The sequence below is a fragment of the Pristis pectinata genome, chromosome 10 (genome assembly GCF_009764475.1).
Source record: "Pristis pectinata isolate sPriPec2 chromosome 10, sPriPec2.1.pri, whole genome shotgun sequence".
Lineage (NCBI taxonomy): Eukaryota > Metazoa > Chordata > Chondrichthyes > Rhinopristiformes > Pristidae > Pristis > Pristis pectinata.
This window is the reverse complement of record NC_067414.1, coordinates 57,841,111-57,854,681: the sequence shown is the minus strand read 5'-3', so window position 1 is coordinate 57,854,681 and position 13,571 is coordinate 57,841,111. Positions and strand designations below refer to the sequence as shown.

At 38.3% G+C, this 13,571-nt stretch overlaps 1 protein-coding gene across 2 annotated transcripts in view; it reads left to right on the top strand.

The window, feature by feature from the left end:
* Nucleotides 1-13,571, top strand: part of gtf3c2 (general transcription factor IIIC, polypeptide 2, beta) — a 101,964-nt gene that overhangs the window by 33,691 nt on the left and 54,702 nt on the right. For both annotated transcript variants that reach the window (XM_052025312.1, XM_052025311.1), the window contains exons 6-9: nucleotides 473-571; nucleotides 1,044-1,271; nucleotides 4,875-4,986; nucleotides 6,952-7,069. In XM_052025312.1, coding sequence (XP_051881272.1) covers nucleotides 473-571; nucleotides 1,044-1,271; nucleotides 4,875-4,986; nucleotides 6,952-7,069 — 557 coding nt within the window. The remainder of the gene's footprint in view (nucleotides 1-472; nucleotides 572-1,043; nucleotides 1,272-4,874; nucleotides 4,987-6,951; nucleotides 7,070-13,571) is intronic.

Here is a 13,571-nt window from a genome sequence, read left to right as displayed (position 1 = left end):
TGAATTTTTTTGCCTAGTAAGATCATCTCTCATCCTTTTGTATTCTAGAGAATACAGGCCAGTCCTCCTAAGGTTCTTGTAGGATAATTCCACGCACCCCAGGAATTAACCTGGTGAACCTCTGTTGTAAATATATCCTTCCTTTAGTAGGGAAATTAGATCAGTACACAGTATTCCAAGTGCATGTTCATCAGGGCTCTGTCTTGTCGCAGTTATTACGCTTGTATTCAATGCTTCTTACAGCAAAGCCAAACATACAGGATAGCAAGCAATTAAGAAGGCAAACAGTATGTTAACTTTCAGTGATTCATATATAAGAGCCATCAAGTCCCTCTGAATACCAGTTCATTTCGATATCTCATATAAATAATACCCTTGTGTTTTTCTTCTGTTTTTTCCTCTAGGTGGCATGAAAGTTGTATTCAGTGACTGTTAACTCACAAGTTAATGCCATGCCTTTCTTTTCCTTTAGTGAATCACTTAAATATTTGCCAAGTGAAACAAATTCACCATCTTTTAAAATTAAAAGGGAGGGACTTCGAGAGGACCTCACAATTCACAACCTGAGCAGGTAACATAAATTTTCATGAAGTGAACAGTGTTGATTTGCTGGTTAACTAGAAGTCTAAAAAAATCTAATTGATGTATAGTATGACAACTTTATTTCAAGCTACTCCCCAATTATTCATTTAATTTGGTTGGTGTTTGAGGGCTTCTGCATCTAAGTAGTAGCCCTCAAAATCCTTGATTTAGGGTGGGATGGGGGTCTACTAGTCTGTCATCGTAACTGGTAAAGGAGTGATACAATTTCCATAAAATGGTGCAACTTATTTCCTGCACTCTCTTTTTCTGTTAAAGAAGGGAATATCTAGTTTTGTCTCTTGTATAATTTTCTATATTAAAGCTCCTACACATATTCAAATTGTTGAATGAGACTTAATTAAAATAAAATAAACAAAATTGTTGTCATTAGATGGTTCTGATAGAACATAACAGCAGGATTTGATCATAAGTTTATTATATGGGTGTATTTCATTTTGCAGATTCCAGTCATTACCTGCTCACAAAGAACGCTGGGATGTAAACTTTTTTGTAGGTGGCCCAGTATGGTGTCTGGAATGGTGTCCAACTCCAGAGGGTTCAGCTGCCTGTCAGTATGCTGCCATTTATTGCAACAAAGGAATGGACGATAGACATAAACTGATGTGCCAGCACGTAGAGCCAACATTGCTTCAGATATGGCAATTGGGTGATCTCCAGCAGGAAAAATGGTGAGCAGAAGGCAATAAAAAAATTCTGACTTTTTGGTTTCTGGTTGGAAGCAACAATGCAATGAAGTTGTGAGTGGTGTCTAAGTGTGAAAAAAGATCAAATTTCCACCTAAATTGTAAGTGAATTTCCTATAATTGGCTTTTGGATTTGTAAGAATAATTATTTTGCTAAGTATTTATCTGTGCGGCTGAAATGTAAAATAAATATAAATTCCTACAAAGCTGTTGATTAAGCACTTTTGAAAACCATAGGAAAGCTCAAAAATTTTGTAAGTAAAAGATGCATGTGAAGTTGTAACTTGTTAAATAAGATTTGATCAGCCAGTAATCAGGAAGAGTAACTTGTGTATAACAAACTCTTTTTTAAAAATTACCCTCAGAAAAAGTTGTCACCACCACCTTTTCAAAGAGCAATTAGGGATGGACAGTAAATGCTGGTCTTACCAATCCAGATCCTGAACAATAATTTTTTTTGAAAGATGCCACCTGAGATACTGCATGCATTTCTCACCAATGAACTAGCGTTAGAAGAATCAAATAATGGCAAAGATATTGGTTATCAGAAATTTAAATTTTAACAGATTGCCAGCTAATTGCATGTTTTCAATGAGTTGGGAGAAGTGGAAGAGCCATCCTGTGATGAAATAAAGAACACTTAAAAATATTGAAAGCAATTCACAAAGTTGATCCAGCCCAGTTGCTAACTATCTGGAAGGAATTGTAACAGAAATCAAAGGCTACCACTATGCTGTCAGAATTAAGTAGAAAAGTCAGTTGTAAGATTTTGGTCTGTATTTTGTGTTTAGTGAGTGAGTATAACAGCACATATTATTAGGGTGTCAATCAGATAGCAACTTCCAGAGGATGAACGCTAACTGTTAAATGGAGAAACCAAGAAATCGCTTGCTGATTTGCGTTATTTCACTGGCTTTATAATAATACTTTGGTTGCATAATCACCATTACTGTCACTCGCTTTTTTCTTCTAAGATCATTTAATTCTAACATAACAGCATAAGAAAAATATGGAGATGTAGACCATTCAATCCCTCATGTCTGCTCTGCCATTCAGTATGATCATGACTGATCACCTCAGTGCCACTTTCTTGCACTAACTCAGTTTCCTTGGTTCTCTTAATATCTAATAAATCTATCAATTTTTATCTTGACTGAGCTTCCACAACCCTCTCTTGATAGAAAATTCCAAACTTTCGCAACTCTTTGTATCTTCTCCTCTTTGTCCTGAATGGCCATCTCTAAATAATTGTATTTCAAATCCCTGGTTGCCATTGTGGGATTTGAACTTCTGTCCTCTAATATAGATGCTACACGTCTCAATGAGGTTCATTGGACTGGTTGTCAGGCCACACTATGCTTTGCTCTGCCCTTACGTGCCTCGTATCTATCATAGGTAATGCCATGCTAGACCTGAGGCCTAACAAAACCAAACTGAAATCCTGCACAATGTAGTGAATGGCAAACCCCATTCCTTCACGCTAATAAATACTGATCAAAATCTGTTCGTGAAATAGTACAAGAGACTTGCATTCAGCAATGCCCTAGACTTTGCACTCAGGTAAATGATTTGCCTTTCATCTTGCAGGTGGATGCACCTTTTATTCACCCACAAGTTTTTACATGGTTCACTGGAGACCCTGTATGATATTGTGCCACCAGCAGGGGATCTACATTACTTTTAGTTAGTGATTTGTGAGTGAATACCACAATTTAACATCTTTTGTGCACTTTAATGTAAAACCTTTTAGTGAGTTATGGGCACAGCAAAGTTTCTGAAGCAGCAGGACAATTTGACATCCGGTCTTCAACTCCTGCATTAAACATTTGCAAAAGGTGGAAATTAGTGTCCAATTTACTCAACTCATCCACTTGCAATAACCATGCTGTTGCCTTCACTGTATATGGGAATACATTGTAGAAGTTATCAAATTTTGATTCTTTTCTGTGATTCCTTGCCTGTTCTCTCAGTTTAGTATTTATCCAGAATTACTTTCCTATGTCATTTATAATCTTTACAGACTTAAGATTCTGTTTCACGTTTCTCCTTGCAAAGCTGAAAAACTTATAGACTTTTCTTAAAAGCCAGGCCTCTAAGATTATGGATCATTCCTTTGGCTCCTCTCCTATGCATCCAGTGTCATGAGAACTGAAGAGGAATTTATTTAACTTCTTTATTGCTGAATCTGTATAGTATTTTTGCAGTTATGCATTGGTGTACACATTGCTAAATAAGAGTTGTTAAAAATTTTGCACTCTTAATTTTCCACTAACCCCTGTTAAGACCAAACTTGCATTTCAAATAGCCTTGGGCTTCCTGCTTGTAAAATTTCAGACAACGTTTAAAATAGATTTTCTCTGTCCTTTTTGCTGAATTTTGTAATTCACTCTCAGGCTGTGAATATTCTAGTTGCCATGAAATGACCAAGACCATTGCAAATGAGACTGGTGTCCACAGTGTTGTGTGGGGCAAGATTCAAATATAGACTCAACTGGGCGAAGGAGATTAGCAAACTAGTAGGCCTTTTATATCAATATAACAGCTACATGTTTTCTTCCTGCAGTTTCAGCTTTTTATTTTAATATTTAAAACAAAACTGAATTCTCTCATTGTTCAGAATTTAACTCTAGTATACTGGATTATCAGTCAGCTGCATTACTTGTTTGTCTGCTTCCAAAGTCTGCAGAATCACTTTTCAACCTGGATTCCCTCTTCAGAGTGGAGGACTTTTCCATCTCCCATTCTACCCATGGGGAACACCAAGTTCTCTTTCTCTACTTCTCCCATACTTCTACTATTACTCTTTTCCTTAAGATGGATTGCAAGCTATGAATAGAAACACCCCATCTCTCAAAGTGATGAGAATCAAAAGTTTCTTACATTAACCTTGAACAGCAGAATGAAGAAATGAAGGAACAGTCAGGGGAGTCAAAGATGACTATTTTTGCATATCCCTTTTAGGGAAAAAGAAACTGGGAAGTTAGGAAGGACACCAAACAATAAATGATGGAGTTAAGCGAGTTTGGTCAAAAGATAAGATTTTAGACATGGATAGCTTACTTAAGAGAGTAAGTCCAGGTAATAGGGACAATGCGAACATTTTGCTATGAATGATGGGATATACTGTAGGCCAAAGGCTATGCGGGGTGACCACAGAAATAAGTATTGAATCCACGATCTGGATTTTATATTTAATATGCAATATAACAGTGAATCGAGAAGGACAAAGGAAGTGGGCAAGCAGAAAGTAGAATGCAGACAGGTTGGAGTTTGATAAGGATGGGGTGTGATTATTCTAGCTAGAAGTGGTAGAAACACTGTTAAAGGATTTCAAGAGGGTTGAAATAGGTACTGATGCAAATGACAATTTAAAAGCAAATACTGATAAATTTTGGAGTTTAAAGTTCATTTTGATGTATCAAAATGAAAAGATTTTGAACCTGATTCGCATCATCTGTGTAAGAGCCATTGAATCAACAAAACAGAACTTGCTCTTTGTTTTGCATTTGTGCCCAGCTTAATACAAGATATTGAGATTATTGTGTATTTGGAAGAAAAATAAAGTATATTTTGTAACTTCTTTTATAGCCCTCAAATGAATGCTGCTTTGGCTTATGGTATTGCAACAGATTATGGATGTGTGTGGGATATGAAGTGGTGTCCCAGTGGAACTTGGGAACTGCCAGAAACCGCTAGAAAGGTAATTAACTTGCTCAATTAAAATTTATGTAAACTTCTTGTAAACTTTTTTTGAAGTACTTTTAAAGATGAATTTAATCAACATTTTTAACAAGGTTACAATTTTGAACTGGTTTTGAGGGAAAATCAGCTATGTGATCTCTACAAAATGCTCATATTAGAATATTCAAAACATATTAAAAATCTAATTTGAATTTAACAAAACTTAAGGTAATATTGGGGGGAAGAAAGAATGTATGATGGGGATTATCTGTGAAGTCAAGTCTTGTTTGCAATGCGTCATGCAATCTTGTGCCCACTCTTGCAGCTATTTATCTTTTCATTCATCCTGCAATAGTTCCATTACATTAAATCACACTTAGCTGCTTGAATATCTTTGGAGTTTAGTGGCAATTCCTGTTGGAAATGTTACTATAATGAAAGTTTTGCTGCCACTTGAAATGTCCTTATGCAGACCACACATATCCTCCAACAAAACTTCCACTGCCAGGGCCATTTGGAGCAGTTCGGCAGGATGTTTCCAGATTTGTGAAAGAATTCTGGATATCCCCGCTATCCTGAGGGACCAGTCCTTGCCACCGAATGGGCAACAAGAGGTGGAAAAAGAGCCACCAGTCTTCATCCACCATGCAGCTGAAATGAGACTATTTTACCCAAGTCACCCACCCCCTTCCTGATAGCACAGTCCCATCGTCTTTCTATTTTCCTTGTAACTCACAATCTTATTACCTTCCTAGAGTTCAGTTTCATTGCTCTGGCCTTCATTTGATTACAAATATTAATAGTCAAAACAAAATCAACTCATTGTTACAGCTCAATTTATATCCATATAACCTTTAAGGTATTGTATTAAAAATAATCTTAATCTGTGGCTCCTTTGAAGTACATCAGCAGCGATTTTAGCTTAAAATTGTGCTACATTGAGGAGGTCACCATCTGCCTCCAGTGGATGACCTCAAGCAGCCCTTGGCTATGAGGACTTACCTACTTGATGCGAGCTGGAACAATTTGGCTCAGCTGGCAATGTGACATGTTGACAGAGGTTGCACTCCATATGAAAACAGTTTTATCTGAAATGTTTGTGACATGCACGCCAACATTATCTTGCCATAAGATATATTTACGTTCATGTCTTCCAAGAGGTATCAGAGTCAAAATTTGAAAGAGTTCTAAGGAAGGAGCATTGTTTTTAAAGGATGAGGTGTAGATTCCCCCAGACAGGAAGGAGGAGGGGTACGGAGAAAGAATGTATATATGCTTGTATGTGTGTCCTTTGGAAAGCTAGAATAGACAGTTCTTGTTAGCCTTGAGAGTGGGGAAAACATTCTCAATTTTACAACATAGAGTAATATGCGGAGGAGCCTCCTGATCATAATCAATATGCCACCTTCCTTTGTTATGCCCATTCCTAAATTAGAAAACTCACCACTGGCCTGTCTCTGATTTTATTTACTTTGAATTAGAGGTTTGATCCCTTTCAAGATTATCCAGAAAAAGGTGGAAAAACGAACAAACAAAAACTTGGGGGCCTTGATTTGTAGCAATTGCACAATAAACATGATTGATCCGATAATAAGAAAGAAATATCAAGGAGCCTTTTGGAGCCAATTAACTCCTTTTAAATGTTGGGAAGAGCAGTAATCAACATAGTGATGTTGATTCGGGATTATCGTTGGCCATCAGGAGAATGCATCTGCTCTTGGAGGAGTTCTGTAAAATCTTTTTTTACCCATTTGAACCAGAAGGCATGGCCTCAGTTTTAATAATTTATTCAAAAGACAACAGCCTGACAGTGTAGCACGGCCTCAGTAGTGCACAAGAGCAGCAGTGTTACTTATGTGCTCTAGTTTCTGAAGTAGGGCTTGAATCTACAACTTTTGTGTTTGGTGGCAAGAGTTTTGCCACAGATCCACAGATCAAAAAAAAAATAATGTCTGGTAATAAAATCTTGTCTTTCTTTTTATAGCTTCCTCAGATGGCAAGACTTGGTATCCTTGCAGCTGCATTTTCCTCTGGAAAAGTTGTTGTCTACAGTTTGCCACATCCAGAATTCCTAAATATGTATAAAATGAAACTTTTAAAAGGTATGTAATCAGCAAAATTATCTCTGGTTAACATTTGAAGTTGTCTTTCTCCATGTAGAACAATGGTATTTTTTCCACCAATACAGTGATCATTTATTCTGTTGGAGAGAATTACAAAAGAGTTGTAAGTTTACTGAACACGTATATTACTGTGTACTGTATTTTAGACAAGCTTAGTGAGCTACATAAGAAAATAAATGAGAATGAAACTCAAAATTGTCAGCATCAGAAATGATGGTTGTTGATTAATCCACTTTGCAGACCTCCACATCCATGGCTCTTCTCCTTCACTGGCATTCAGAAATATGCCACTAGAGGGCAGCAAATAATTATTCTAAGTAACTTGATCAGAAAATTGGTAAAACTGGAATGAAATGGATTGCTGTGGGGCTCACAGAATAGCTCATTTTTAAGTTCTTCACATTATGTATCCAGAACAATATCTATAATGGTTATGTAATATTTGATGACTGACACTGCATTAGAGTCTCCAAAGCCCTGGTCCCTTGAGGTGGGGGGGGGGGGGGGGTTCGAGGGAGATTAGTTGAGCAGTGACTATGAGCACCGTGAGATTGAAATGCTTGGAAGAAACTGAGAAGAGAATAGGAAATGGAAGGTTGGGAAGAACTTGGAGCAAGAGTCAAGAGCTGTCATTTCAGAGACTGTTGGTTGGGATTTGGGAGAGAAGAAAAGGGATCTGGAAGGTGAAGCAATGGGAGAATGGGACGTTAGGAGATTAGAGCTCTGGTGAGGGGAGAGAAAGAAACTGGGCCTTAAGCCAGCAAGTGGGGAGGCCAACATGTGGGGAAATGGGTGGGTGTGGGGCCTAGCATTTCCAGCAGAGGGAGTGACAGAATGGAGTAAATAGATGTGCGTAACTCGGGACTTTACTGTTGGTAGGTGGTGAAAGATTGATTCCAGCGATAGCTGCTGGGGACAGAAAATGAGGATGTTCACTAAATGAGCCATGGGTGGAAAGCATTGATTTTGATCAGAGAGCTTAGGGACTCTGCTTCACCACAAATACAAATTGAGAAACTGGAATATCATTGAAAAGGAAATGGGAGAGGAATTGAAAAGGAGGAATGTTGAAAGATCTGGGATAGGAGTGAGAGTTTGGTGTTAATGGAAATGAAGGAGACCAAGTTGCCACCTCCTTCAAGGGACTGAGCATAGAATCGTATGGCATAGAAGGAGGCATGTTTGACTTGTGTGTGAGACCTCTTTGAATAAAGTTCCTAATTAGTCCCACATTTTTGAAAGATTATCCTTGTTCAAATAACATGATTAAAAATGTGAAATTAGTGTAAGGGTGATTCAGAATTTCAGCAATTAAACATTTGAAATACTGAACTTATCAATTTAGTGCAGTTTCCCCCCCGCCTTATAGCATCAAGGACACTTTGCTCCATCCTAGATTGAGTTCTTGTGAGTTTCTCGGGCTTGGCAGCAGAACTAGTTGAACAATTTGACCATACTTACTATAAGGTGATGGCATTCTTCCTGAAGAGAACAGTGCAAGCATCCAGTCAAAATGAGTGCATTGAAAGGACTGAATAAGTTTAATGTTACCTGGCTATGTGTACCTCAGTTATGCCTTTGTTGCCTCCAGAATTGATTATTCTACTTCTCTCCAGGCCCACTGGAGCAGTTTGTCAAGAATAGTAATTGAGAACAGAATGCTGCATGATTAGCTAGCAGATCTGTGGTTGTTAAGTGTCATAAATCAATTTGTTCAAATTAAATTTGTTATCTAAACAAAGAGATTAAAAATAGAATGCCTTTGCTTTCTGTTTCACATTTTCTACTCTTCCCTTTTTTTCTGGCTCTGAATGAAGGCATCACAGCCCAGTCCTGTCTGAGCCTGATGTCTACATGTATAATATCCAGCAAGAAAGCAATCAGGGGCAGAAACCTTAGCTGATGTTTCTTCTGCTGCAGTCTGGGGACAGGGAGACCAATTATATCACTGTGATGTACTGTCCAGTGTAGATCAAGTCTTGGGCAAAATCCAGGGGCTCAATACTAACGTTCTCCATTCATTTATTCAACATTGCTTTCCTTTTAGTAAGCAAAAAGCTGCTAAAAATCTAAAATAAAAACAGCAGGTCGGGCAGCATCTGCGGAGAAACGGTCAGTGTTTCAGGGTGATAAGCTATGGTTAGAATTTTAGAAATCAAACATGTTTAAAGTTGAAAGAAAGGAGAAGGGATGGAGGGAACACTGTAAAAGTACAGTGGACTGGAAACTGACAGTTGTACACAGATGGTGGTAGTGCTGACTAAGGGAGGGTGGTGAAGGCTTGTTCATCACAGATGATCTGTCTGGATGAGATTGCTTCCAATTTATTTTTTGGAAGTTGCATTAAGAAAAAGTTCCCCTGAGGAATAGCAGAAGAACTTCATGAGAAGTCATAGAGTTATGCAGCACAGAAATAGGCCCATTGGTCCAACATGTCTATGTTGACCAAGGTGCCTACCTGAGCTAGTCCCATTTGCCTGTGTTTGGCCCACATCCCTCTAAACCTTTTCTATCCATGTGCCTGTCCCAAATGTCTTTCAGACTTTATAGTTGTACCCACCTCTACAACTTCCTCTGGCAATTTGTTCCATATACCCACCACTCTATGTGTGGAAAAAGTTGCCTCTTAAGTCCCTTTTAAATCTTTTGCCTCTCACTTTAAATCTGTGTCTTCTCGTTTTAGATTCCCCTACCCTGGGTAAAGTACTGTGATCATCCACCTTATCTGCGCCCCTCATGATTTTATATACCTCCATGAGGTTACCCCTCAGCCTCCTACGCTCCAGGAAAAACAGGCCCAGCCTATCCAGCCTCTCCTTATAACTCAACCCCTCCAGTCCCAGTAACATCCCCATGAATCTTTTCTGCACCCTTTCCAGATTAATGACATCCTTCCTATAGCTGTCGACCAGAACTGCACGTGGTATTCCAAGTGTGGTCTCACCAATGATTGTACGTTTGCAACATGACATCCCAACTCCTGTACTCAGTGTCCTGACCAATGAAGGAAAGCGTGCCATATGCCTTCTTCACCACTCTATCTACCTGTGTCACCACTTTGTACCTGTACCCCTAGGTCTCTCTGTTTACAACACACCCCAGGGCGCTACCATTTACTGAGTAAGGCCTGTCCCAGTTTAATTTACTAAAATGCAACAGCTCACCCTTGTCTGAGTTAAATTCCATCTGCCGTTCCTTTGTCCACTTCCCCAATTCATCTAGATCCTATTGTAATCTTAGATAACCTTCTTCACTGTCCACTACATCACCAATTTTGGTGTCATCCACAAACTAACCACGTTAGATGACAAACAACAATGGACCTAGCACCAATCCCAGTGGCACACCATTTATCGTAGGCCTCCAATCTGAAAAACAACCCTCCATTACCACTCTGTCTCCTTCCACCAAGCCAATTTTCTATCCAATTGGCTAGCTCACTGTGGATCCCATGTGATCTAACCTTCCAGATGTGAATAACTTGGGACTTTGTCAAAGGCCTTGCTAAAGTCCATTTAGACAAGGTCTGCTGTCCTGCCTTCGTCATTGCCTTAGAATACACTTGACCAGGCCCTGGGGATTTAGCCACCTTTATATGCCTTAAGATTGCCACCACCACCTCTGTTGTAATGTGGATATGTTCCAATACATCACTATTTATTTACCTTAATTCCTTAGCTTCCATGACCTTCTCCACGGTAAAGCCATAAAGTAACCTTTCATATGTCCTTTAAAAGAGTATCAATCTGAAATCTCCTATCCTCTTGTGAATACTGATTTAAGATTTATGTCTCTAAAAGTCTTCTTCACATATTGGAGAAAATTGACCTTGTCCTCGGTTTTTTTTTGCCTCTGCTTAATGTGCAAGTAAATGTCTTGCCTGTTTAATGAATGTCTTCTAATATAGAAAAAAATGTTTTTGAGATTATTAAACTGCTTAGGATTTAAGATAAATATCATTCCTTGCATTCGAATGATCAATGTTTCTGCTCCTGCAGTCTTTAAACCTTAATGCTGTAACATCTGAGACTACTCACTCAGCAAAAACTATGACAGCATATATATCCGCAGGTTTATCAGTTAATTATAAATGTTACGTGTAGCTTATCTACATGTTGCCAGTTATCCACAGACATCACAGGAATTTTAACAGGCACACTGACAAAGCCCAAATCTCCCTCACCAAAACCATCTCTTTTGATCTGTCCTCTATCTTTGATTTGACAGACTGCTTGTCTGACATCCAATTCTGGGTGAGCAGCAGTTTCCTTCAATTAAACATTAAAATGAAAACTGTTACCTTTGGCCTTTACCACAATCTCCATTCCCTTAAGATAAATGCCATCTGTCTACTTGTTCATCATATTAAACCAAACTGTTTGTTATCTTCACACCTAAAATGAACTTCAAGCCTCATATCTTTCCCACTACAAAGGCTACCAGTTTTGTATCTCTGCCCCACCACAGCTCAACTGCCATGAGAGCCATGACAAACATACCTTTTATTATTTGCAAACTCGATTATTCCAAAGTTCTTGTGCCTAACCCCTCCCTTGCCCACATTCCATATTCCACTCCCTGTACTTCATCAACTTGATTTTTATCCCAAAGCCCAGCGGTGCTGTTAATTTCCTAACTTGCACATCTCTTTAGCCCTATTGTAGATCTATATTGGCTCTCAATCCACTGACATTTGAACACTAGAGTGGAAGTGTTAGCATTTAAATCCAACCTTCTCATCTCTAACCTCGAAGAGCCCTACATTCATCTGAGAATTGTGTTCCTCCAGGTCTGGCTTTTTGTGCATCTTCCTCTTCCTTCACTTCACAAGAGCTGAAGCTCAGGAAGCCCTGAATTCTCTACACCTCTCCATCTTTTAAAATGCTTCTTAAAATATGCCTTTTGACCAAGTTTAAAGTCATTCATCCCAGTAGCTCTCCTTTAACTGTGTCGTCAGCTTTTTGTTCACACATGCTTCTGTCCTGTGCTTTTTCTGATTCCCTGCATTAAAGGAATTGCATAAATACAAGTTGCTGGGTGGCAACAGATGGAAGATTTTTAACCTGGAGATGCTCATCCCATTTCTTTGTGTTTGCAGACTCACACTGGCTTCTTACCCACAAAAGTTTTTCTTATTTATATATATTTTTGTGATGTAGATGAAGGTCATTTGGACTGTCAATTCTCTGCTGGCCTCTCGATTTTATGACAGCCCTCAGAATTATTTCCCTGCAACCTATTTTATGCCCATCAGCTCTCCCTCTTTACCCCCAGCCCATCTATTGTGTGTGTTCTACACACACAATAGGGATAATTTATAGTTCCTAATTAACCTACCAACTAGCACATCTTTGGGATACGGGAGGGAACAAGAACATCTGGAGGAAACCTTTGCAGTCACAGGAAGAATGTGTAAACTCCACACACACTGCATCAGTGGTCAGGATCAAACCCAAGCTGCTGGATCTTTGAGGAAGTAGCACTATTTGCCACACCACTATACTGCTCTTAATTTTGATCCTCATATATAAATCTACTAATGTCTTTTTCCTCATTCTGTTTCAGTCAGATAGAATTCTGAGTCACCATTTCCCCATAAAGTTTTAGAGGTTAGGCCCACTCAAAATTTCCCGGAGCAGAAATTGATTGACTTTTGTAACACACTGATTTTGAGGATTTAAAAAAAATCAGTATGGCTAGATTGGGATAAGGTAGTGACCAACCATGATTTAAATGAGTGGTGGAACAGGTGCAAGAGATCTAGTGCTTGCTTGTTATGACTTAAAGCAGAGCTATCCTATGCAGTTGATTTCTCAAAAAGTATTATAATTTAAGCAACAAAGTGGTACCTCTGTTTTTCTTTTTCTAATTCATTTTTTTTAAAGTTTTGAAACTTTAAATTTTGAAAAACTACTAAACAAATGCTCTCAAATTACAAGTATCAGTAAGGTACGACGTCTTGCTCAATGATAATTGCAGTGTTTCAACCATTTAAAGACTATAGGCTTTGCAGTAAAATAATTTACATCTTTGCTTAATTTCCTTTAGTTTCTGAATTAGTTTCACATTCAAAAATGCTATTACTGCAATGATTTCTTTGCCATATGTGAGCTCTGAAGATAACCAATCTGTATATGCCTGCATTGTAGGTTGTCATAAAATACCAATTAGCATTTGAAGACAAAAATGTAATTAAAGTCTTATGGACTTCTAACGTATCACTATGAAAATCCACTACCATGTATTCTTAAAGAATTGGTCCTCCAAGGGGGTAAAAGTCTCCATATTCTAAGTATGATGTTGAGAACTATTTGGGGAAATTAAATAGTATGAGGAATATTGACTTTTTATTACCTTGGAAATAATTTCAAGTGAAAGTTGTTTTACAGTTCTTCTATTTCAAAGATCTGACAGCATGATGAATGTTTTAATTAATGCAATGGTAATTCATTTGAGACTTCAATTGGCACGAGAACTTGTT